Raw genomic sequence first — 26,505 nt, 5'->3', positions numbered from 1 at the left:
CAGGATTTAAAGGCATCACATGATCTCAGTAAGTATAGGGGGAAAGAGAGAGTAGAGGGAAGAAAAAAGGTACCTTTTTAGCTAGGAAAGTCAGACCTCTCTAGAAAAGTGGTTTTAGGCCAAAACAAGTAAAGAAAAGAAGGAATCTGACAGTGTCTTTTATAAAAAGGACTATTTAAAATACAATATTAAGACACAAGGAGACTTAAAATTTGAGCATAATTTATGCTGTTCTATTTTTTAAGTAACTCTTTTAAGAAAGATGTCTTCATCAAATTTCTGTAGGTTTATCTTGCTAAAAATGAGTAAGATTTGGAATATAATAAATAGAAAAATTTACTTCAATGTCAACACCAAAACATTATGTAGCACTTAATATATTTGAGTTTTATGGCACTAAAAAAGCAGTGGAACACAAGACAACAGATAGTATGGTTACTAAAGTATCTTCAAAGAGGTGATACGGATTTGGAAAACTTATTTACATAGACTATCTCACTAATGGGCTTACCTGATGGCTCAGATGGTAAAGAATCCGCCTGCAACTCGGGAGATCTGGGTTCAGTCCCTGGGTTGGGAAGATCCCCTGGAGGAGGGCACAGCAACCCGCTCCAGTATTCTTACCTGGAGAATCCCCATGGAGGAGCCTGGCGGGCTGCAGTCCATGGGGTGCGAAGAGTCGGACACAACTGAGCAACTAAGCATAGCACAGCACATCTCACTAATATGTTCTAGGAGGGTTTTTTGGTTTTGTTAAGATTCCTTGGGGTTTTCTTTGCTGACCATTATGCGGCTGGAAATATGAACAATTTTCTTTTGCCCTTTCTGATTTGGGTGCTTTTTCTTTTCTTATTTTACTGGCTAGGACTTGTAGCACTTTGTTGCAGAAGATTGGTGAGAACAGACGTCCTGGTTTTCTTTCCAGTCTTAGGAGGAAAGCATTAAGTCTTTCACCTTTGAGTGTAATATTAGCTGTAGGATTTTTATAGATACTCTTTATCAAGCTTTTTATATTATAAAAACTCTCCTCTGTTTCTACATTTCTAAGGGTTTTTCGTGAATGGATATTGAACTTTGTCAAATATATTTTTTGCATTGATTGATATAAGCATGTGTTTTTTCCCTTAGTTAACCTTTTACTGTGGTGAATTAAATTGGTTGATTTTGAAACATTAAATCAACTTTATATTCCTGGAATATATACATCCCTGGTTATGGTGTATATTTATTTTTATAAATTAATTCTATTTTCAGTATTGTGTTAAGGATTTTTTTAATCTGTATACAGAAGAGATACTGGTCTTTGTTGTGTTTTTTCTCCTTTTTTATATTACCTTTGTCTGAGTTTTTAGTTTGCTTTTCCTTTTTTTGTTTTTTTTTAAATGAAATATGATTGTCATGTAACATTATGTTAGTTTCAGATGCACAACATAAAAATTCAGTATTTGTATATGTTGTGAAATAGTAAGTTTAGTTCAATTCCATCACCATGAAGTGAAGTAAAGTGAAGTTGCTCAGTCGTGTCCGACTCTGCGACCCCGTGGACTGTAACCCACCAGGTTCCTCCGTCCATGGGATTCTCCAGGCAAGAATACTGGAGTGGGTTGCCATTTCCTTCTCCAGGGGAATCTTCCCAACCTAGGGATCGAACCTGGGTCACCCGCATTGCAGGCAGACGCTTTTTAACTTCTGAGCTACCATCACCATACATAGTCTCAATTTTTTTTTTTTTGGTGATGAGATAAGATCTATTCTGTTAGATAAGATCTTATCAATAGATAAGATCTAGTCTGTTATTAACTTTGAAATATACTACTGCTGCTAAGTCACTTAAGTCGTGTCCGACTCTGTGTGACCCCAGAGATGGCAGCCCACCAGGCTCCCCCGTCCCTGGGATTCTCCAGGCAAGAACACTGGAGTGGGTTCCCATTTCCTTCTCCAATGCATGAAAGTGAAAAGTGAAAGTGAAGTCGCTCTTAGAGACCCCATGGATGGCAGCCTACCAGTCTCCTCTATCCATGGGATTTTCCAGGCAAGAGTACTGGAGTGGGGTGCCATTGCCTTCTCCAGTATGGTATTATTTACTGTCTACAGTGTTTTATATACACTGTAGTGTATATACAGTGTTTTATATTACATCCCCAGTGCTTATTTATTATATAACTGGAAGTTTGTATCTTTCGACCATCTTCCCTCCTTTAACATACCCTGCACCCCTGTCTCTTAGAACCACCAGTATTCTTTTTATCCATGAGTTCAGTTTGCTGTTGTTGTTTTAGATTCCAACTATAAGTGAGATTTTACCATATTTGTCTTTCTCTGATTTATTTCAGTTAGCATAATGTGCTCAAGGTCCAATTCATATGGTTACAAATGGCAGAATTTCTTTTATTTTTTATAACTGAAAAATATTCTGTTATACATACATACATACACACACACACACATTTTATCAATTCATCCATCAGTGGGCACTTAGTTTGCTTCTGTGTCTTGGCTACTTTAAATAATGCTGTAATGAATATGAGAGTGCACACATCTTTTTAAGTCAGAGTTTTTGTTTCATTCTGATAAATACCCAGAAGTAGTATTGCTGGATCATATGGTAGTTCCATTTTTAATTTTTTTGAAGACTCTCCATACTGTTTACTGTAGTAGGAGCCCCAATTTACATTTCCACCAGTATTGCGAAAGGGTTCCCTTTTTCCCACATCTTTGCCAACACTTTTTATTTCTTATCTTTTAGAGACAGCCATTCTGACAGGTGTGAGATAATTTTTCACTGTGATTAGATTTACATTTCCCTGATAATTGGTGATGTTGAACACCTTTTCATGTTGGCTATCTGTATGTCTTTTTTTTAGAAAAATGTTTCCAGCTCCTCTGCCCCTTTTTGGATGGGATTGTTTGTCTCTATTAACTTGTTGACCTTAAAAAGTCAGTTATTTTTCCAGAAAAAATAATGGTTTTATTTGGGAATACCAGAAAATTGCAATAGGGCAAGCAAGCCACAGCAAAATCCATAGGCAAGTCTATGGAACTAGAGGAACATTATTTTATAGAGAAAAATGAGAAAGTTGAGAAAGATTGTTTTGAATGGAAGTTCATTGGAGAAAAGTGAGAGTTTAGGGTGATGATGGTTTCTCATTGGCTGAGTTGATTTTTTTGTAGGAGATGTGATATATTGTCTTTCCTGTTGGGGCCTGTAATTGATGCTTCCTCTCTTGGGGTCTATAATTGACAGTTCTTTCTGTAATTGATGTAGAGAGGTCTGTGTTGAGTTTCCCCCATCTGGCCTCCCAACTCCGTTTCAGTGAGGCGTCTATTGATTTTCACAGACATCTTGTCAGATATTTGATTTGCAAACATTTTCTCCCATCCTGTATGTTGCGTTTTATTTTTTTTTTATGGTTTCCTTTGCTGTGCAGAAGCTTTCTAGTTTGATATAGTCTCATGTATTGATTTTTGCTTTTGGCTGTGGTGTCAGTGTAATTGTATTGCTGGCCTCGTAAAATGAGTTTGAGATTACTCCTTCTTTTATTTTTTGAAAGAGTTTAAGAATAATTGACATTGATTCTTATTAAAGTGTCTGGTAGAACTCACCAGTAAAGTCATCAAGTCCTAGATTTTTCTTTGTTGGGACGATTTTGATTACTAATTCAGGATTCTTACTCTAGTGGCTTAAACTGTAAAGCTAGATGTCTTGAGTTTTGGTTTGTTTTGCTGTGTTTAATGCTGTGAACTTCCTTCTTAGAATTGCTTTTGCTGCATTCCATAAGTTTTGATACATTTTTTCTATTTTGATTTGTTTCCAGATTTTTTTTGAAGTTCCTCTTTTAATTTCTTTTTGACCCACTGGTTACTCAGGAATGTGTTACTTTCCACATTTTTGCGAATTTTTCCAGTTTTTCCCTTTACTAATTTCTAGTGTCATATACCTTTGTGGTTGGAAAAAGTCCTTGGTATGATTTCAGTCTTTCTAAATTTGTTAAGACTTGTTTTGTAACCTAACTTGATGTACCCTGAAGAAATGTTCCATGTGTTTGAGAAGACTGTATATGTGCTGCTGTTGGTCGGAATTTTTTGGTTAGGTCCCAGTGGTCTGAAATATAAGCCGTGTCCAGTGTTTGCTCACTGATTTTCTGTCTAAATAATGTATCCATGGTCGAAAGTAGAGTATTGAAGTCCCTTACTGTTATTCTATTGTCTATTTCTCCCTTCAGATCTATGTATTTGCCTAATATATTTAGGCACTATAATACTGGGGTCATGAAAACTTATAATTATTGTATCCTGTTGATGAGTTGACCCCTTTATTATTATATAATGACTTTTTCGTTTCTTGTTACTGTTTTTGACTTATCCTCCATTTTGTCTGATGAAAGTGTGGCTACCCTTGTTCTCTTTTGGTTTCCATTTGCACGGAATACCTTTTTCCATTCCTTCATTTTGAGCCTGTGTGTGTCTCATAGGCAGCAGGTAGTTGGGTGTTGGTTTTTAATCCACTCAGTCACGTGAGTCTTTATTGGAGAGTATAATCCATTTATATATAAAGTAATTATTGAGTGAAGTGAAGTCGCTCAGTCATGTCCGACTCTTTGCGACCCCATGGACTGTAGCCTACAAGGCTCCTCTGTCCGTGGAATTTTCCAGGCAAGAGTACAGGAGTGGGTTCCTATTTCCTTCCCCAGGGGATCTTCCCGACCCAGGGACCCGGGCCTCCGGCATTGCAGGCAGATGCTTTACCGTCTGAGCCACCAGGGAAGCCCCAAACTTAGTCCTAACTGTCAGGCGAGTGTATGTTCCTCGGTTCTGTCTCGCCCACAACAAAGATTTGGAGCGACGGACATTAAAGCGCTCAGCGCGTCACAGCTCTCGGGTCTTGGACAAACCGTGTTATAGCTCATAGACAAATCAGTGTTACAGCTCTATTTTATTTAGAAGATAGCAGGAGAATCCATCCTCGAAGCATGAGGGCATGCCAACCCAAAGACACGAAGAGAAGAGAGTGGAGGAGCGCACCAGTACGTGCGCGAGAGAGAAAGAGCGCACGCTGGCAAGAGCGGAGTGGAGGAGGGGAGAGGGAGAGAAAGGAGAGTGTAATCCATTTATATCTAAAGTAATTATTGAGTAGGTATGAATTTACTAATGTCATCTTATGGTTTTCTGACAGTTTTATAGTTCCTTTGTTCCATGCTTCCTCTCTTATTGAGTTCATTTGTTATTGTTGTTGCTCAGTTGTGTCCAACTCTTTGTGACCCCATGGACTACAGCACGCCAGGCTTCCCTGTCCTTCACCATCTCCCAGAGTATGCTCAAGCCCATGTCCATTGAGTCAGTGATGCCATCCAGCCATCTCACGCTCTGTCATCCCCTTCTCCTGCCATCAGTCTTTCCCAGCATCAGGGTCTTTTCCAGTGAGTCAGTTCTTCACATCACATGGCCAAAGTATTGGAGCTTCAACATCAGTCCTTGCAATGAATATTCAGGATTCATTTCTTTTAGAATTGACTGGTTTGATCTCCTTTCTGTCCAAGGAACTCTCAAGAGTCTTCTCCAGGACCACAGTTCCAAAGCATCAATTCTTTGGCGCTCAGTGAATTGATGATTTTTCCGTGGTGGTGCCTTGATTTCCTTTTCTTTCCCTTTCATGTATCTCCTGAAGATTTTTGCTTTGTGATTTCCATAAAGCATGCATAAAATATCATATTACAATCTATTTTATGTTGATTCCTTGGAAGAAAAGTTATGACCAACCTAGATGGCATATTCAAAAGCAGAGACATTACTTTGCCGACTAAGGTCCGTCTAGTCAAGGCTATGGTTTTTCCTATGGTCATGTATGGATGTGAGAGTTGGACTGTGAAGAAGGCTGAGCGCCGAAGAATTGATGGTTTTGAACTGTGGTGTTGGAGAAGACTCTTGAGAGTCCCTCGGACTGCAAGGAGAGCCAACCAGTCCATTCTGAAGGAGATCAACCCTGGGATTTCTTTGGAAGGAATGATGCTAAAGCTGAAGCTCCAGTACTTTGGCCACTTCATGCGAAGAGTTGACTCTGATGCTGGGAGGGATTGGGGGCAGGAGGAGAAGGGGACGACCGAGGATGAGATGGCTGGATGGCATCATGGACTTGATGGATGTGAGTCTGAGTGAACTCTGGGAGATGGTGATGGACAGGGAGGCCTGGCGTGCTGCCATTCATGGGGTCGCAAAGAGTCGGACACGACTGAGCAACTGAACTGAACTGAACTGAACTGAACTGACAGCTATTTATTCTCCTGGTTTACTATATAATTGTTTTAATTATTTCCTCTTCAGCTATTTTAGAAGCACATCAGAAAAGGTTATAATGTTTTCTTAAACCATGAAGTATAATTTAGAAAACTTAAGGTGAGAAAAAAATTCTATTGTATTTACCCATATTTTTACATGATGCTCTTCTTTCTTCCCGATATTGTTGAATTCCTTGTTTTTTTGTTTGCTTTCTATTTAGAGACTTTCCTTTATTTTTTAAAAGAAGATCTGCTACCAACAAATTCTCTTCATTTTTCTTCATCAAAGAATGTCCTGATTTTCCCTTTATTCCTAAAAAATATTTTTGCTGAACACAGTCTATATTGCAAGTTTTCTAGTTTTTTTGTTTGTTTGTTTAGGTATCTGAAAAATACCATACCGCTTCCTTTAGGTTTCCTGTTTTCCGAGGAGACATTCACTGTCGTTCTGAGTATTTTTTTCCCTTTACACAAGGTGTTTTTCTCTTGACTGCTTGCAAAGTTTTTCTTTTTCTTTAGTTTTCTTGTGTTTAATGATATGTTTTGGCATGAATTTCTTTGGGTTTATTCTGTTTTGTGTTTGTTCATCTTCTTGAATCTTTAGGTTTATCAGTCTTGCCAATTTTCAGAATTTTTTAGACTAGTTCTCTAAGTACTTTTACAGACCTGCGTACTTTCTCTTCTTCTGAAACTGATGACACAGGTGTAAGATCTTTTGTTAATCATCCCACAACTCCCATAGGTTCTGTTCATTTTTGTTTTCATTTTGTTTTGTTTTGTTTTTTTTTCCTGTTATTCAGTTTGGCCAATTTCTGTTGTTTTATCTTCAGGTTCACTGATCCCTTTGACACCTCCTCTGTGCTGCAGAATCTACCTATCAAGATTTTTATTTTATTAATTTCTAAAATTTCCATTTTGTTCTTTAACCTTCCATTTCTTTGCTGAGATTTTTTTGTCTTCGCTGTGGTCTTACATTTATTCCTTTGTTTCAAATATGTGTATAATTGCTTACTGAAGCATTTTTATCATAGATGTGTTAATATCTTGTCAGATTATTCTGACATCTCTGTTAAATATTTTGGTGTGAGCATCCATTGATTTTCTTTTCTTATTCAAATTGAGATTTTTCTAGTTCTTGGTAGGATGAGTGGTTTTGATTAATGACAGCGGGTCTTGTTTAACCTTCCACTTTAGCTGGGTTTTCTGGATACCACTTCAGCAATGGAGAGGAGATTGCCATCTCCTTATTGCCAGGTGGAGGTAGAAATCCAGTTTCCCCACTTGGCTTCCTCTGACACCTGATGAAGGGCTCCTTGTTATTGCTGGAAGGGAATGGAAGTTCCAGCCCACTGCCTAATACTATGATAGGGGTGGCCTTATTCCTGCTGGCAGTGGTGAAAGTTCTTTTCTGATGGCACCCCAGTAGGGAGAAGGGGAAGATCCTCATTACTGCTGGGTGGGGGGTGGACGTCCTGGTTCCCCCTGTAGTTTTCACTGACACTTGTGTGGAAAGAGGCTTGTTACCAGCCAAGGGGGTTGAAAAATCCTGCTCTCCCTTCTCTAATTACCCTCATGGTGTGTTTGGACACATACCCAATTGGAAATTGGATTGGGAATATAGCTCCTCACTTGTCTTTGGCTAACATATAACATAGGTGGGCATAGGGCCACAGTGTTTTCTGTTGTGTTTAAGCAGAGTGGTTATTTTCTAAAACTTTTCTGTCTTGCTGTGTTGCCCCTTACTTGGTTCTTTGGCTATAACGAGTAACCTTTGTTTGGGCCTTTATTCTCTGTTTCTGTTAGAATTTCTGGGTTGCTGGTTTCTTCAGCTCTGAGTCTATGAAATAAGAACCAAAAGGAAAAGCCAGAGAACTTAGCACTGTGTAGTTTCAGTGTCCTGACACACTGTGAAACTTCACCACCACCAATTTTTAAAAAATTTGTATATTGCGTTACTTCCCTCACCTCACTACTAGACTGTAAGCTCCTTGAAAACAGTGACTTTGAGTATTGTATTCTTTGATATATTGAAGTGCCTGTAATAGTGCTTGGCACATAAAAATCCCTAAATCGATATGTGTTGATGACTGAGTGAATAAATGAAATGAAATCTCATTCTTGGAAATTTCTGAGCACTTCCTAATGTGTGTTCCTGCATTGTATCTTTATAGGCAATTCCCAACATGCTTATATCCCTTACATGCAAATAAATGGTCCCTGGAATTACCCAATTGGGGAAATTGATGGCCGTTAAAGTATTAGTTGAATAATGTCCTTCCTTTACTCCTACCTTCTCTTTAAGTTCAGTGCTTATAGGACTATTCTCATTATTTTGGAATATAATCTGTGAAAAAGGCTATATCCCTTTTAGTATTCTTCCTTTCCAAGCACTTTTTTCTTGATCATGTGTGAGTCTCAGTGATACTCTCAATTTTATTCCATCTCTGAAATATCATTCATTCATTTTTTTAAACCTTTTTGGAGAAGGAAATGGCAACCCACTCGAGTCCTCTTGCCTGGAAAATCCCATGGGCTACAGTCCATAGAGTCACAAAGAGTCGGACGCCACTGGGCAACTGAACTTTTTTTTTTTTTTTGGTGGTGGTAAAAAAATACATAACATAAAAATGGCCATCTTAACCATTTTTAAATGTGCAGTTCAGTAACATTAAGCACATTCACAATGTTGTGCAACCATCCACACCATCCATCTCCAAAACTTTCCATTATCTCAAACTGAAACACTTTATCCATTAAACAGTAACTCCTGTTCCTCCCACCCACTAATACCTGGCATCCACCATTCTACTTTCTGTTCCTTTGAATTTGACTACTTTGGGAACCTCATATAAATGGAATCATCAAATATTTGTCCTTTTGTGACTGACTTATTTCACTTAGTGTATTATATTCCAGATTTATCCATGTTACAGCATGTGTCATAATTTCCTCCCTTAATACGATATTCCACAGTATGTATATACCACATTTCATTGATCCATCTATTTACTGATGGACCTTTGGGCTGCTTCCATCTTGTGTTTATTGTGAATTATACTGCTGTGAAGATGAGTGTGCAAATACCTGCACAAAGTCTTTTTTGGGTGTATAATAAGTGGAATTCCTGAATTATATGATAATTCTGTGTTTGATTTTTTAGGAATTGCCATACACATTCTTACCAGCAACATTTATTCTTTCTTAATTCAGTCCGTAGACATACATGTTGAGTTGCTTCTGTGTACCAAGAATTACACTAGATACTAGAGGCATAGTGGTAAAATTGAGGTTAGATCTGTTTCATTCATAATTGTATCCAAGCTGTCTTAAACAGTTTGTTGATCTAAAGAGCAAGAGATAAAACAGGTGCGCCCCTAAGGACCTACCTGATGAATAGTCCTTGAGTCTTTAGTCCTTGCTTGAAAGGAAAATAAGTGTCCAGGTCACCTTCAATCTCTTGTGCCTCTACATACCTCATAAGCAAGATCTTTCAGTTCAGTTCAGTTCAGTCGTTCAGTTGTGTCCAACTCTTTGCGACCCCATGAATTGCAGCACGCCAGGCTTCCTTGTCCATCACCAACTCCCGGAGTTCACTCAGACTCACGTCCATCAAGTCCGTGGTGCCATCCAGCCATCTCATCCCCTGTCGTCCCCTTCTCCTCCTGCCGCCAATCCCTCCCAGCATCAGAGTCTTTTCCAATGAGTCAACTCTTCACATGAGGTGGCCAAAGTACTGGAGTTTCAGCTTTAGCATCATTCCTTCCAAAGAAATCCCAGGACTGATCTCCTTTAGGATGGACTGGTTGGCTCTCCTTGCAGTCCAAGGGACTCTCAAGAGTCTTCTCCAACACCACAGTTCAAAAGCATCAATTCTTCGGCGCTCAGCTTTCTTCATGGTCCAACTCTCACATCCATACATGACTACTGGAAAAACCATAGCCTTGACTAGATGGACCTTTGTTGGCAAAGTAATGTCTCTGCTTTTCAATATGCTATCTAGGTTGGTCATAACTTATCTTCCAAGGAGTAAGCGTTGTTTAATTTCATGGCTGCAATCACCATCTGCAGTGATTTTGGAACCCCCCAAAATAACGTCTGACACTGTTTCCACTGTTTCCCCATCTGTTTCCCATGAAGTGATGGGACCAGATGCCGTGATCTTCGTTTTCTGAATGTTGAGCTTTAAGCCAACTTTTTCGCTCTCCTCTTTCACTTTCATCAAGAGGCTTTTTAGTTCCTCTTTACTTTCTGCCATAAGGGTGTTGTCATCTGCACATCTGAGGTTATTGATATTTCTCCTGGCAGTCTTGATTCCAGCTTGTGCTTCTTCCAGCCCAGTGTTTCTCATGAGCAAGATCTTTAATCAGTATTAATGTTTTTCTCTTTTTTTCCCCTATGGCAGTGTTACCCAATATTTTAAAACTCCTGAAAAAATTGAATACACTTATAATTATATGCAATTTTTTTTATATTTGCTTTCTTCATCGCACTCCAAACTCTTCAGTAGGACAGAGTTTCTTGATACCATATAACAGACACACAATATATATTGACCATATACAGACAAATAAAAATTCATATTTTCATTTAATATTTTTATATGAAAAATAAAGGTATGTTTTCTAAATGAAACATCTGTTGTGACCTATAATGTGCTTTATGTCCCCGTTCTTTTTATTGCCTCAAAGTTGGTGGTATGTGCAGCTGTCCCTGCTTGTGTACTACTGTCTGGGTCTCCAACTCTAAAACACCTTTGCCCTTCCTCTGGCTCCCTGTATCCATTTTCTCCTTCTTTCTCTTTCTCTTTCTCTGTCTCTCTCTCTCACACACACACACACACACACACACAAATACATGTACATACTGTCCTACATTATGTAAGTTCAGGAGAAAAATAGTGAATGGAGGGGAAGATAATATGGGACTCTTTTCCTTCATCGTGGTCTAGAAGTAAAATCTCTTCACATCAGAAGAGTTACCAGTTATTTGAGGAAATAAGACCACAATGGAAAAGCTGTGACACTGCTTTTACGTATCAGAAAGAGGTGCTTTGTTCTGCCCGCCTTCGTCTGCCTCCAGTTTGAGCCCCTCTGCAGACTATCAAGTGTTCCTCCGTGAGCGCTACTTTGTGTGTGCTTAGTTGCTTGGTGGTGTCCGACCCTTTGCGACCCCATTGTACTGTAGTCCGCCAGCAACGCCTTAGTCATGCCTTTCTCGTAATTCTTCTGTCATCCATATAACTGGCCCCACAATTTGTATTTGACTTTCTGCTTTTTAAAGAGTGTTACTCTTGTCTTCCTATCTCCTTTAAGACAGAGACCATATTTTATATTGAGATATACTACACAGTGCAAAGAAAGTTGCTGTGTATTTTGCCCTCGTTTAATCCTTGAGTTTCAGGATTCTACTCGCAGCAGTGAATTAAGAGCCTTTTGGTTGGTATGAGCTAATCTCACTCCCCTAGTATTGCTTTTCTCTTTATTCACTAAAACTGATTTTAAACAATTTCATCTAAATGTTTTAACTAAATCAAGTTGACATATATTTAATAGATAGTTTTGTTAATCTTTAAGGATTGCTTTCAAAATTTTAATTGAATGAGCTCTTTGTTGTAGTGCAAGTGAAGGTCCTTCTGCCTGAGCCATTTTACAATAGTTGGCCAAAGTTCAGTATATTCTGGACTTTTCTTGATTTTTTTTTTCCCCTTTGGGGCAATATAAAATTCCGTGTATTCCAAATTACAGGTACTATACTTCTCTCCATATTAGAGAATTTTATAAATAATTGGGTAGGTTTGTCTTCTCCAACTTCTTTATCCAGTACATTTCCTTATGTACTTCTCATAATTTATCTGATATTTTAATGAATATTTTTAATTCTTTAGGCATTTCTGAAGTATCTGAAATAGGAATCATGAAAATCTGACATGTATTTTGTATATCTCCTTAACAACTTCATTGTAAAGCTTCTAACATGAAATGGCTGGGATAAAACTAAAATTTAACCTGTATTGAAATAAAACAATAAAAATATCCTTAAAGAGTATTGAAATGGTCACATTTAATACACTTTGCTGTAAAGGTTATATGATACAGACATTTTATGAAATACTGATTTTTTTTTGTTTCTAACGAAGAGCAGTTTTGATAAATGAATGACTCAATAATTTGCAAAAGATTTTAGCATGTTAGGGAAGAGCTTTTCAAGATAGAAGAAAGAAGTGAGCATTCTCAGAAGGCATTACTAAATGTACCATGCTTCTACTCTAGATTGATATAGCTTACCCATAAAATTTGATTAAAATGACACCAAAAATGACAGAAATCAGCTGTTACATACTAAATTGTGACTCCAAGTTATTGGAAATAACTAAATTGATACCTACTTCAGAAATTGTTAAAATTCTAAAAATGCTGAAAACTTAAAATAACAAAAAAAGATGTTTGAAAGAAATTAGTATAAACAAAAAATTCCCACATGAACTGCTGAAATTTTAAAAAATGATAAAATGTAATTTTCTGAATATAAATCTGTGATCTTTAAGGTTAAACATCCATTGATATTTTCTATTGTTCTTCAAGGAAAACATTTCTTACTATATACTATTAAGACAAAATGAAAATAATTAAATGTAACTTTGCAGATATTTTCAAAATTGCTAAAAACTGTGCTATCTATAAATGTATTTAGACTTCATAATACCTAATATAGATAGGCTTTTAATAAATCTAAGGAATCTAGAACCAGTTAGTTTGTAATTTGTGAATACATTTAGCTGACTTCTTGACTTCAGGACTTTTATGCAAATGAAATGCTCTTCAACAGGATTAATGTATTATAAACACTTCTTCATTTATTGAAAACATCAAACTCAACAATGTGCAATGCTTTGTGCATTTGTTTCTGACCTTTAATTTGCAAATGAGCCACCTGGCAATCTTGTTAAATATAGATTCTGATTTAGTAGGTTTGATGTGGGGCCTGAGATTCTGCATTTCTAAGGCTCCCAGAGAATGCTAACACTACTTGTATGGAGTTGACACTCAAAGTAACAAGGTTGTAAAGAATAGAAAATATCTAGAACAAAATTAACAATGAATGTGCTAATATTTCTGTTTTCACTGGCTTTAATTCTTTGATTTGCTAATTTACTTTTAATGCCAGGGATATTTTATATCAACTTAAGTAAATTTTATGTAAGCATATGTTAACATTAATAATTTTGTTTTTAAAATAACTCTTTTGAACTGATAATGGTTAAATATTTATAATCTCATTACCTTTTTAGCTGGAGAGTTAATGTAAGATTGGTGGGCTGTAGTTGCCTGTGATCCTCATTTAGCAATGTCACTTTAGGCAAGTTACTCAACTCCCTAAGCCTATTTCAAATATTTACTTGTAGAAATCAGAGTTTATTCTTTCACCACTAGTGAAACCAAGCAGGGTGATTTGGAGCATCAGAATTTGGAGCATCATGCAGTAATTTGAGGATTATCAACAGAAGAATGCTAACTAATAGTAGAGGAAAATGTACCTGTTTGTTTGATTGATTGTGTTCTTGTTTGTAAGTTTTAAGTTTTTAATTGGTTCTGAAGTTACTATTTTTTGAAAGTATGGCCTTTTTTTCTAATAAATCTGTAAGATATTTTTGCACATAAATTTTGTGCAAAATCTTTGCACATGAAATTTACTCTTCACACTGGCATTACCTATTCACCATCTTTACAGTGAACTAATAAGCATTTAATTGTCATGAGTCAGTGACCTGTGGTGTCCGTAAGCTAAATACCAATTTCAAGACACTTAATTTACTTGATTTAAAGCAACTCAGTGATAATTTTTGAAGATTTATTGTAAATGGTTGGTGTTGAGTGTTTGTCTTTATGCAAATAGTAAATGAAACATTGTCTCCTATTTTCAGAATCAAGTCACTTGGAACAGCAACTTGAAGAAGCTAATTCTGTGAGGCAAGAATTAGATGATGCTTTTAGACAAATCAAGGCTTATGAAAAACAAATCAAGACATTACAACAAGAAAGGGAAGAATTAAATAAGGTAAAAATAAATAGACATACTGTTAACATCTTTTCTGAATTCTTAATCTTGTTTACTTTGTATACTGAAAGCATTCATAATGAATTACAATAATTATATTTTATCTGTAAAATGTTGGTTTAAAAACTTAAGAAATATTTTGGTGTATGACATTTTGTGAATAGCAATTGCGAAGAAACCTTTATATTCCTGAGGCTTCAAAGTGCAGAATCTATTGTTCTTTTGGAAAGTTAGTAATCAAAGGACTTGATTAAAAGTAAATGTTACTGAAAAAGAAATATCATGAGGAAATGAGAGAATAGTAAAAATCAGTTTAGTGTCTATGGAAAGATGAAAAATATAGGTGTATTTTCACTGTGACTTGCTTATGAACATTCCTAAAAGATTGTGACAGAAGATTTCTTTAATTCTTTAATCATTTTTTTAGGTGTCAGTTTATCTTTCAAAGCATGGATGAATAAGCTAAAGTTATTTTTGTAAGAACTTTGTGAACATATAAGTATTACTATAAATATCTACAAAATTTATTAATAGCTAGGACACTGTAACACAATCCAATAGAGTATATAATATTTGAACTCTAGAGAAATATACTTAAATGACACACTGTGTGTATTTTGCCTTTCATTAACAAATTTAAAAATGTTGAAACTAATACAAGCCAACACAAAAAATAAATGAGTGGCTTATGACATAGTATAAATTGTATTCAATGATGTTGTATATAATTCACTGATAATATAGAGGAAGTACTTCTGGGGAAGACATAAGTCTTGCTGCCCATAAAGAAATGGAGATAATTAAAAATAAAACAAATAACCTTTTGCTGATGAAGCTAGTCAAAAAGATTAACAGAGAAAGCTATGAAGGTCAAAGTGAATTATATTAGTATATTTTTATGTTTTTCTTGAATCACTTTCAAACAGTGTCTGGTACAAATTCACATATTTTTATGGTCAATTTAATAATAATTGTAATTTATAGCAGAGGTCCTATTTGTTTTAATAATATTATTTTATTAGTGTTTATTATTATGTGTTTAAAGGTAGGATTACTCAGCCAAACTTAGTTAACATAATAAGGATGAGCATCTGATATCTAGATTTATGGTTACTTTGTCAATTTTTAATAAGTTTTGATATTAAAAATCCTTTAGTATATTCTGAGAAGAGGGTAGTGCTAAAATGAAATACGTATTGATAAAGAATTTTAAATGAGTTGTCTGATACCCTACAGGCAGCAGATATTCTTTTTAAGATTTTTTTCATTTGAGGCATATACAACATAAATGTAACATTATATATGTAAATATACATAAATATACATATATATAAAGTTATAATGTTATATAACATTATATAAGTTTTGATATAAATAATAGATGAACCTAACATCTAACTTAAGAAATAGACCATTACCTATTTTATGGCATAGCCCTGGATAGTCATTTCCTTCCTTTTCTCTCCACTTCGCTGGCAATGTTTTGAATTTTATGTTAATCATTCTATTAGTTAAAAAATTTTTATCACATATTAGTGTATCTCAAAACAGTATATTAGTGTTGCTTGTTTTTAAGCTTATAAAATAGTATAACTCATCAATATAACTGTTGATCATTTACTTAGTTGCTATATACACCATTATTTCAAAACCCACAATTTACTTATCTAATTTTTTGTTTGCAGACATTTAGGTTGCTTATAATTGATAACTACTATAAATGATGCTGCTGTGAACATTCTTGAACATATATCCAAATGCACACACAGACACACACACAAACACAAATAGAATAATTGGGTCATAGGCAATGTGAATATTCTATTTTTTATGATAATGTCAAATCATTTCCACTGGTTGTACCAACTTATACTCCCACCAGTAGTGCATAAGAATTTTTATATTCAGCATTGCCTCATATTATTAGAAATGTTATTTTTGAAAAACCTAATCTAAATTGACATTTTAGGTCTAAAATGATATTTTAGTATGCATTCTTTAGTTTGCATTCTTTAATTACTAACAAGGTCGAGTAACTCCACACATATCCTTTTATCATTTATATTTCTTATTTTGTGAAATACTTTTTAATATCCTTCATACATTTTTCTGTTGGGTTGTTTGTCCTTTCCTTATTGGTCTGTAAGAATTCTTGAAATTCTCTGGCATGCTAATCTTTTGTCGATTATATATGTTACAGATGTCTCCCAGCTAGTGGCTTGTGTTTTCATTTTCTTTATAGGATCCTTTGAATAGCAAAAAGTTTTTAGTCTTAAAGTAGCCAAATTCATCAATCTTTATTTTTATGATTATTGCATTTGCTGGCTTATGTAAGAAGTCTGAGGTAAAAAAACAATTCTCCTAAATTTTTATCTTGACCTTTTATAAGTTTGGTCTTCATATTTAAGTTTTTAATGCATCAGCAATTTATTTTTGTGTATCATATGAGGTAAGGATCCAATTTCACTTTTTCCCATATAGCTAGCCAGCTGTTCGTTTGTTAAATAGGCCCTCCTTCCTCAGTGATGTGCAGTATCACCTCTCTCATATATTAAATTTCCATTTATTCAACTCTCTAGTCCTTGAAGACTGTGATGGGATTTTGTTTAAAATTGCATTAAATCTATATAGAGGAATTTCAGGAGAATTGACATCATTATAATATTGAGTCTTTAAGTTCTTATCCATTATTTATTAATATCACTCTAAATGCTCACAGGATTTCAAGAGCAAGGCAAGATTATTACCATTTGCATTCAGAAAGAAAACTCAAGGAGAAGGAGTCCCAAAAAACTGAATTGAGGGTGTTTATACAGAGGAGAGAGGCAGATGCTTCCTGCTTGCCCTCTATCTCTACCCACCTTTCTGAGGGTCTCCTTGGAAACCTAAAGAGAAGAATCTAGGACCCTTTGAAATATAAATGAGTCACTCCAGTGAAAAGATAAGTCCGACTCTCCAGCTCTAAAAAGAGGGTGTCTCCTTGGTTCTAGCTCTTATCTCTCTCTCAGTCCCTCCTTGAAATGTAAACACCTCAGCCCAGGAGTTCAATCTCTTTGCAGTTTTCTCACTGTCTAAATTAGTCATAAAGATTTGTTCATGTCCTAAGTTTCAGTATAATTTGCTTAGAAAGGCCTAACTGTACAAAAACATTAAATTATTTTATCCACAAATGTTGTCTATCTGTGTATCTTTAAAGTATTTTAAAATGTTTCTCCATAAAATTCTATGCAGGTCTTGTTTGCCTCTCCTTAAATTTATTATCCTAAGTTTTCATATATTAAATTGTGAAAAGAAAGTGTTAGTTGCTCCATCATGTCCAACTCTTTGCGACCCCATGGACTGCACTCTGTCAAGCTCCTCTGTCCATGGGATTTTCCAGGCAAGAATGATGGATTGGGTTGCCATGCCCTTCTCCAGGAATCTTCCTGATGCAGGGATCAAACCTGGGTCTCCTGCATTACAGGCAGAGTCTTCACCATCTGAGCTACCGTTGAAGTCCTCAGTAAATTGTACATTTAAAATTTTACTTTCTTACTGATTCTGTCCTAGCAACATTCCTAAACTCTTATTGTAGTAATATATTTGAGATTCTTTAAAGTTTTATAAAATAATGACAATTTTGTTCATTTGTTTACTGTTTTTTCTTTCCTTGTCTTACTGTATAAGCTAGGACCTCAAATATGACATTCAATAGAGGTGATGATAGCAGCCATCCCTGTCTTATTCCTGATTTCACAAAAATACCTTTACTATTTTATCATTAATAATAATGTTTTCTCTAAGTTTTTGGTGAAAGTTATCTTCTTATTTTGCTAATCATTTTCATCAAAATGGGTATTGAATTTATTAAATGTGCTTTTTTTGCACAGTACTGCAACAGATTTCTAGGAATTTGTTAATACCCATTGATGGAATTATATAATTGTTCTCCTTTAATCAATTGGTTTTCTGACTTACGTTTATAGACTTTTTCTAATGTTAAAACATTTTTGCTTTTCTGGGTTAAAACTATATTACCCATATATTGTCTGCTAAATATTAATATAATACAGGTAGCAGTTATGTTGTATCTGTTTTAATAGTACTGTATTAAGTGCTTTATATATACATTAGATCACTTAATCTTTTACAGAACCCTATGATTTAGGTATTGGTAGTAGTAGTAGCAGCAGCAGCAGCAGCAGTAGTTATAGTATTTATGTAAATAGTGAGATCCCACACAAACAAGCTAAGTACATTTGTTCAAGATCATAGAGATAGAAAGTGGGGAAACTGGAATTTCAACACAGGGAGTTGAGTTCCAGAGTTCATGTTTATCCACTTTATATATCACTGAACTTATTTGCTAATGTCATTTTTTTTTAGGATTTTTAAATTTGTTTTCTTTAATAAGAAAACAATTCATATTTTTAAAAAATTTATATATAAAGATTATACTGGTCTCACAGAATTCACTGAGTAGCACTGCCTCTTTTTCTGTTCTCTAGAAAAATTTGTATAAGAGAAACATTTTGTTCCTTGAAACACTGGGAATCATCTGTAAAACCATCTGAGCCTGGAGATTTCTTTCACGCTGGGGGGGATGAGAAAATTTTGTTAGCTATTGGTTTGGTTACTTTAATTGTTGTAGAACTATTCAAGCATTCTATTTCTTCTTGAAACAGTTTTGATAAATATAGTTTTGTAGGAATTTGTTCATTTCACAAGTTGAAAAGTTTATTGGCATAAAATGTTCCATTGCATCCTTTTACCTTTTTTGATTTCTTCTAGATTTGTGATTATAACCTCTCTTACTTTTTTCACTTCTAAATGCTCTATAAAATTGTTTTATAAACAACTTCAATAGTCTTTTTGCCTGATCATTTTAGTCTTTTGTCATTCTCCTGTTTTTATAATTTCCTTTCATTTCTTCATTTTATATATAGCAATATATTAGTATCTGATAATTCTAATATCCAAATATATTGGGGTTTATTTTTATTGTTTGTAATGTTTGCTTATAGTTGTTTGCCCTTTGGGTGTTTGGGTAATCTATGGTTGTGAGCTCATATCTGTATGCTCTTAAAAAAAATACACTAGATTTCATTGAGACACTTTTCCTCAAAGAAGATTTGCATTTCTTTTTGTTGGGAGGCAGGTAATTCTACTGACCCAAGTCTATTTTAGCCCCTTCTAAGTTTCTCAGTTTAATTAGAGAGTTTAGCTTTTCTCTTTGCTGCTGGCCCAAGAGTTAGTCCCCCACATCAAATATAACCCTTGTTTTTATCATTTGTAATCATTTGATACAATTTTTTAAACCATACACATAGCCATTACATTTCACAAAATCTTTATTTTGACCATTGTATCTTTTATTTCTGTACCATTTTATTTATTTATTGAAACTAAGGTAAATCAGGTTAAATCTTTGCAGTTAGAATGTTAAGCATAAGAAATTGAGAATATGAACAGAGCACCATGCTACTAGTATCTGTTCAAAAGTAATTGATTTCTTTAAATTTTATTCCAAGGTGAATAATTTTGGCTCTTCTTGGCTTCATGATAGCTAATTTGATGGCCAAATTTGGTCCCTAGGTTGCAGAATTGGTAACTTATATTCTTTTTACAAAACTGTAGGAACTAGTCCAGGCTAGTGAGCGATTAAAAAACCAATCCAAAGAGCTGAAAGACGCACACTGTCAGAGGAAACTGGCCATGCAGGAATTCATGGAGATCAATGAGCGGCTAACAGAATTGCACACCCAAAAACAGAAACTTGCTCGCCATGTCCGAGATAAGGAAGAAGAGGTGGACCTGGTGATGCAAAAAGTTGAAAGCTTAAGGCAAGAACTGCGCAGAACAGAAAGAGCCAAAAAAGAGGTTAGTAGTCAGGCAAATTTTGTAGTGGCCATGGGGTAGTGATTAAAGCTGCTTTTTCAGACTAGTGAAATAATATATATTTCATTTAATTTTTGAAAAAAGTGTTTTTTTTAGTTTGATAATGTTATTTAACATGAATTTCAACATTTGAGTTATCTCCTTATTGCAAGGTAAATTCTCGTGGGGAAAACATTTTATTAGAGAAACAATTATAATCATGAAATTGGCTTTTTTCATTTTCCTTTGAAAGCTGGAAGTTCGTACAGAAGCTGTGGCTGCTGAAGCATCTAAAGACAGGAAATTGCGTGAACAGAGTGAGCACTATTCTAAGCAACTGGAGAATGAACTAGAGGGACTGAAGGTAACTGTTGATTTCATATTTATCAAGTTGAATTAAATTTCTCCCCTTTATGCTTAACAGGATTACTAGTCGTGTGTTCCTTTTGGTATGGAGTAAAAACTAGCTATCCTTCAAACATAGCATTCTTAATTCTCAACAGTAGGAAGCTGGTGTAGACTTCATAATCATGCTGCAAGGAAAGGGAAGACTGTGTTTAGTGGAGAAATCTGTTAGGAAGGAGTTAAAATATTTATGAAGGTCTGCATATCTGGTTGAGATATATTGGTAATCTCATGGGAGGCATGGTTAGATGTCTTAGACCCTCTGTCTTGTCTACACATGGACATCACCAAATGGTCAATACCAAAATCAGTTTGATTATATTGTTTGCAGCCAAAGATAGAGAAGCTCTATACAGTCAGCAAAAACAAGACCAGGAGCTGACTGAGGCTCAGATCATGAACTCCTTATTGCCAGATACAGACTTAAATTGAAGAAAGTAGGGAAAACCACTAGACCTTTCAGGCATGACCTAAGTCAAATACCTTAAGAGTGTACAGTGGAAGTGACAAATAGATTCAAGGGATTAAAGCTGATAGACAGAGTGCCTGAAGAACTATGGACAGAGGTTTGTGACATACAGGAGGCAGTGATCAAGACCATCCCCAAGAAAAAGAAATGTAAAAAGGTAAAATGGTTGTCTGATGAGACCTTACAAATAGCTGAGAAAAGAAGAGAAGCTAAAGGCAAAGGAGAAAAGGAAAGATATACCCAACTGAATGAAGAGTTCCAAGAACAGCAAGGAGAGATAAGAAAGCCTTCCTTAGCAATCAATGCAAAGAAATAGAGGAAAACAATAGAATGGGAAAGACTAGAGATCGCTTCAAGAAAATTAGAGATATCAAGGGAACATTTCATGCAAAGATGAGCACAATAAAGGACAGAAACAGTATGGACCTAACAGAAGCAGAAGATATTAGGAGGTGGCAAGAATACACAGAAGAACGATACAAAAAAGCATCTTCACGACCCAGATAACCGTGATGGTGTGATCATTTACCTAGAGCCAGACATCCTGAAATGTGAAGTCACGTGGGCCTTAGGAAGCATCACTACAAACAAAAATAGTGAAGGTGATGAAATTCCAGTTGAGTTATTGCAAATCCTAAAAGATGATGCTGTGAAAGTGCTTCACTCAATATGCCAGCAAATTTGGAAAATTCAGCGGTAGCCACAGGACTGGAAAAGGTCAGTTTTCATTCCAATCCCAAAGAAAGGCCATGCCAAGGAATGTTCAAACTATTGCACAATTGCACTCATCTCACACGCTAGCAAAATAATGCTCAAAATTCTCCAAGCCAGGCTTTAACCGTATGTGAACCATGAACTTCCAGACGGTCAAGCTGGATTTAGAAAAGGCAGAGAAACCAGAGATCAAATTGCTGACATGCGCTGGATCATCAGAAAAGCATGAGAGTTCCAGAAAAACATCTATTTTTGCTTTATTGATGACACCAAAGGCTTTGACTGTGTAGATCACAACAAACTGGGAAAAATTCTTAAAGAGATGGTGATCCCAGACCACCTGACCTGCCTCCTGAGAAATCTGTATGTAGGTCAACAAGCAACAGTTAGAACTGGATATGGAACAACAGAATGGTTCCAGATAGGGAAAGGGGTACGTCAAGGCTGTATATTGTCACCTGCTTATTTAACTTATATGCAGAGTACATCATGAGAAATGCAGATCTGGATGAAGCATAAGCTGGAATCAAGATTGCCAGGAGAAATATCAATAGCCTCAGATATGCAGATGACACCACCCTTATGGCATTTTCACCATATGAAAGTGGTGAAATTTCACACTTAAGAAAGTAAAGAAGAACTAAAGAGCCTCTTGATGAAAGTAAAAGAGGACAGTGAAGAACTTGGCTTAAAGCCCAACATTCAGAAAACTAAGATGGCGTGTGGTCCCATTGCTTCTTGGCAAATATATGGGGAAACAGTGAAAACAGTGAGAGACTTTGTTTTTGGGCTCCAAAATCACTGCAGATGGTGACTGCAGCCATGAAATTAAAAGATGCTTGCCCCTTGGAGGACAAGCTGTGACCAACCTAGATAGCATATTAAAAAGCAGAGACCTTACTTTACCAACAAAGGTCCGTCTAGTCAAAGCTATGGTTTTTCCAGTGGTCATGAATGGATGTGAGAGTTGGACTGTAAAGAAAGCTAGCGCAGAAGAATTGATGCTTTTGAACACTGTGGTCTTGGAGAAGACTCTTGAGAGTCCCTTGGACAGCAAGGAAATCCAACCAGTCCACCCTAAAGGAAATCAGTCCTGAATATTCATTGGAAGGACTGATGTTGAAGCTGAAACTCTAATAGTTTGGCCACCTGATGTGAAGAACTGACTCCTTGGGAAAGACCCTGATGCTGAGAAAGGTTGAAGGTGGGAAGAGAAGGGGATGACAGAGGATGAGATGGTTGGATGGCATCACCAACTTGATGGACATGAGTTTGAGTAGGCTCTGGGAATTGGTGATGGACAGGAAAGCCTGGCATGCTGCAGCCCATGGGGTCGCAAACAGTCAGACACAATTGAGCAACTCAACTGAACTGAAACATCTCAACAGAAGTGCTTAGGAAGGGAAATCAATCCTTGTGCTGGTTCTAGAGCTGGACTATCTGGTTTTAAAGCCTGGCCTCATCAGTTACTTGCTGTTTAATGCTGGACAAAACGTTTAGTCTCTTTGGACTTTAATTTTCTCATTTGTAAAACCCTATATTGTTGGTTTTACACAAGGAGTATATATATATATGTGTGTGTAAGCTGCTACATTGCATGTGCTCAGTTACTAATAGCTATAATAATGTTATGTATGTCAAAGTGAGAGAATTAGGATCAAATGGATATCATATTTCTATAACACTAAATTGTAATCTGAATATGATATCTGCCTTTTCCTGACTCTGACCTTTGCATATCCCATTTCTTCAGCATTGTCTGCCAGCCACCACCTCCACATACTCCTTGCATGCCTAGTCTAGTATCTTATTCATCCAACAAATACAAGAATTAAGTTGAATGTCATCTGAGGAAGTTTAAGTATTCCTTATTCTGTGGTGCTTTAGAATTTTGTTAATAAATTTATAATAGCTCTTATTATAATTTCTTATTCACAAAATGTCTCCCCATCTAAACTATGACTTAGTTTATTGAAAGCATAGGCTGGTATATTATTATCCTGGCACAGGACCAAATTTTTAATACTTGTTTAATAAGTGTGTTAAATCAGTGAATGAATGATGTGGTAGAATTGGCCAGAGCTTGCTTTTTCTCTGAAAACTGAATAATAGTGGTTGCAAATAAGTTTTCTCTGCTTTAAATACAGGTATGAACTAGATTTTTTTTCTTCCTTTGGGGATTGGTTTCTCTTGTTTTGTTTTGATTAATTGTGATTCCCTGGTCTTGTTTAGCTTTCTAAATTAGAAATATTTCTTCCATAAAAATCTAGACTTCTAGAACAGAATTAGTGTATTTGAAGTCATTGCATTACCATCTCAGATAACTTTCAGTCAGGGATGGCTTTGTTTCCAGCACTATTTTAGATGCTTTTGTTAAAAACCAGAATCAGAAGGTGCAAACCAGAAGAAATCTTAGAGATTATTTGCATTTGAGAAAAGTGAAACTCAGAAGAGTTTAGGATTTACAGTCTTAAATGACAGAGTACAATTTAAACCCAGGTTTTCTAATTCTCGGTACCATTCTATCTGCTTGTTTCCTTTTTTTTTCCTTTACTAATCACTGCTGCATTGAAGACTTCCAATCACATATACTAACCTACTGATCAAGCACTCATAATCTCTTGTATCTTTTAAAAATTTGTGGTAATAAAACTACCCAATAAATTAGTTAACACGTTCAAAATACTTAGCCCATGGCCTGGCACAGAGTAAAGGTTCGGTAATTGTTAGCTATGATTATTATCATAATTTTAGGATATTATCATTATATTTTAGGATTATTATCATTATATTTTAGGATTATTATCATTTCTTTAAGATATTTCTTTAAGATATTCTAAAAGTGGGAATGTCTTGATTTAAAGGTATATACATGTAAATTTTGAAACTTACTTTGGCCCCTTTAAAAGGTTATAGGAATCTTTACTGCATTGGGAATACTTTTCAATAGAATTGAAGAGAGAGAAAGTTCTTGAGTAAATGTTAGAAACTGTAGCACCCCACTTTCAAAAATGGACAGAAGATAAATAAGGATACAGTTGTCTAACAACACATATATAGAACCCTCCTCCCAACAACAGCAGAATACATATTCTTCTCAAGTGCGATTGACACATTGTCTAGGATAGATCAGATATTAGGCCACAAAATAAATCTCAGTAAATGAAAAATGACTGAAATCACACAAAGTATCTACTCCAATTTCACCATAGAATGAAGCTAGAAATCAGTATCATAAGGAAAACTGGAATGTTAAAATATGTGCCAGTTAAGCAAGGCTCTCTTAACCAACCCCTGGGTCAAGTGAAGAGATCACAAGGAAGATTAGAAAATGATAATCAAATGAAAATACCATGTGGGATGCAGCAGAGGCAGTGCTCAGAGGCAAATGTGTAGCTATAAATGCTTCTATTAAAAAGTGAGAATCTCAAATCAGTAACCCGACTTTATATCTTACAGAACTAGAAAGAGAAGAGCAAGGGAAACAAAGCTAGCAGAAGGAAGGAGATAAAGATTAGAGCAGAGTTCAGTAAAACGAGAAGAGGATAATAATAAAGAGAATGAAAGCAAAGTTGATTCTTTGGAAGATCAGTAAAGTTGACAAACCTTTAACTAGACTTGACAGAGAGAGGGAGGAAGGGAGGAAGCAAGTAACTAACATCAGAAGTGAAAGTGGATGTTGCTACCTGTCATCAAAAAGCAAAAGGATTATAAGAGAATACTCTAAACAACGCTGTGCCAACAAAATAATCTAGATGAAATGGATAGATCGAGAAGCATGCAGATTATCTAAATGCAAGGTAAAATATAAAGTCTCAACAGACTTATAGCAGGCAAAGAGAATAAATTGGTAATAAGAAACCTCCTGTCAAAGAAAAGCTCAGGACCAGATAAGTTCACTAGTGAACCGAACCAAACTTTTAAGGAAGAATTAATACCAATTCCTCTTAAACTCTTCCACAAAATATAAGAATAAGGACCACTTCCTAATTCATTCCCTAAGGCCAACACTGCTGTAATCCCAAAACCACATGAATAATGTAAGAAGAAAATTACAGACCAGTATTCCTAATGAATATAGATACATGAATTCTCAACAAGATACCAGTAGACCAAATCCAAAGTCATATTAAAAAGCTTATAAACCATGGCAAAGTGGGGTTTATCCCAAGAATGCAAGAGTGGTTAAATGTAAGAAAATAAATCAATATAATAAATCACAATAAAAGAAACAGAGTGAGCAGGGGGAACACATGGTCATCTTAATTTCACAAAATGCAACACTCTTTCCTGATAAAAACTCTCAGAAAAGTAAGAATAGAATGGAATGTACTTAACATGAGAAAAGGCATTTATGAAAAACCCACAGCTAACATCATACTCAATGATGAATGATTAAAAAAAATTTTCCCTTAGATTAGGAATGAGACGAGGATGCCCATTTTCACCACTGCAATTTAACATTATGCTAGTGGTTCTAGCCAGAGGAATTAGACAAGAAAAAGAAATAGAAGTCATCCAACCTGGGAATGAAGAAGTAAAACTATTTGCAGATCATAGGATCCCATATTTTAAAACTTTAGAGAATACTGCCAGTTTCCAATCTAGTGTGTAAGAACTTTGGAAATCACCACTTTGTTCTAATACCAAGTAAAAGGCTGAACAAGTTGAAAAATCAACAGTTCTTAGACTTGAAAGAAAAGTTCAGTTCAGTTCAGTTCAGTTCAGTCCCTC

At 35.6% G+C, this 26,505-nt stretch overlaps 1 protein-coding gene across 6 annotated transcripts in view; it reads left to right on the top strand.

The window, feature by feature from the left end:
* CDC42BPA (CDC42 binding protein kinase alpha) overlaps positions 1–26,505 on the top strand; it is a 300,642-nt gene that overhangs the window by 177,367 nt on the left and 96,770 nt on the right. For 5 of the 6 annotated variants that reach the window (XM_068985894.1, XM_068985892.1, XM_068985891.1 and 2 more), the window contains exons 12-14: positions 14,194–14,327; positions 19,944–20,186; positions 20,437–20,547. In XM_068985894.1, coding sequence (XP_068841995.1) covers positions 14,194–14,327; positions 19,944–20,186; positions 20,437–20,547 — 488 coding nt within the window. The remainder of the gene's footprint in view (positions 1–14,193; positions 14,328–19,943; positions 20,187–20,436; positions 20,548–26,505) is intronic. The other variant, XM_068985895.1, reaches the window with a different exon arrangement.

This window comes from Capricornis sumatraensis, chromosome 14, assembly GCF_032405125.1.
Source record: "Capricornis sumatraensis isolate serow.1 chromosome 14, serow.2, whole genome shotgun sequence".
NCBI classification, from domain to species: Eukaryota; Metazoa; Chordata; class Mammalia; order Artiodactyla; family Bovidae; genus Capricornis; species Capricornis sumatraensis.
This window is presented reverse-complemented; position numbering and strand designations above follow the sequence as displayed.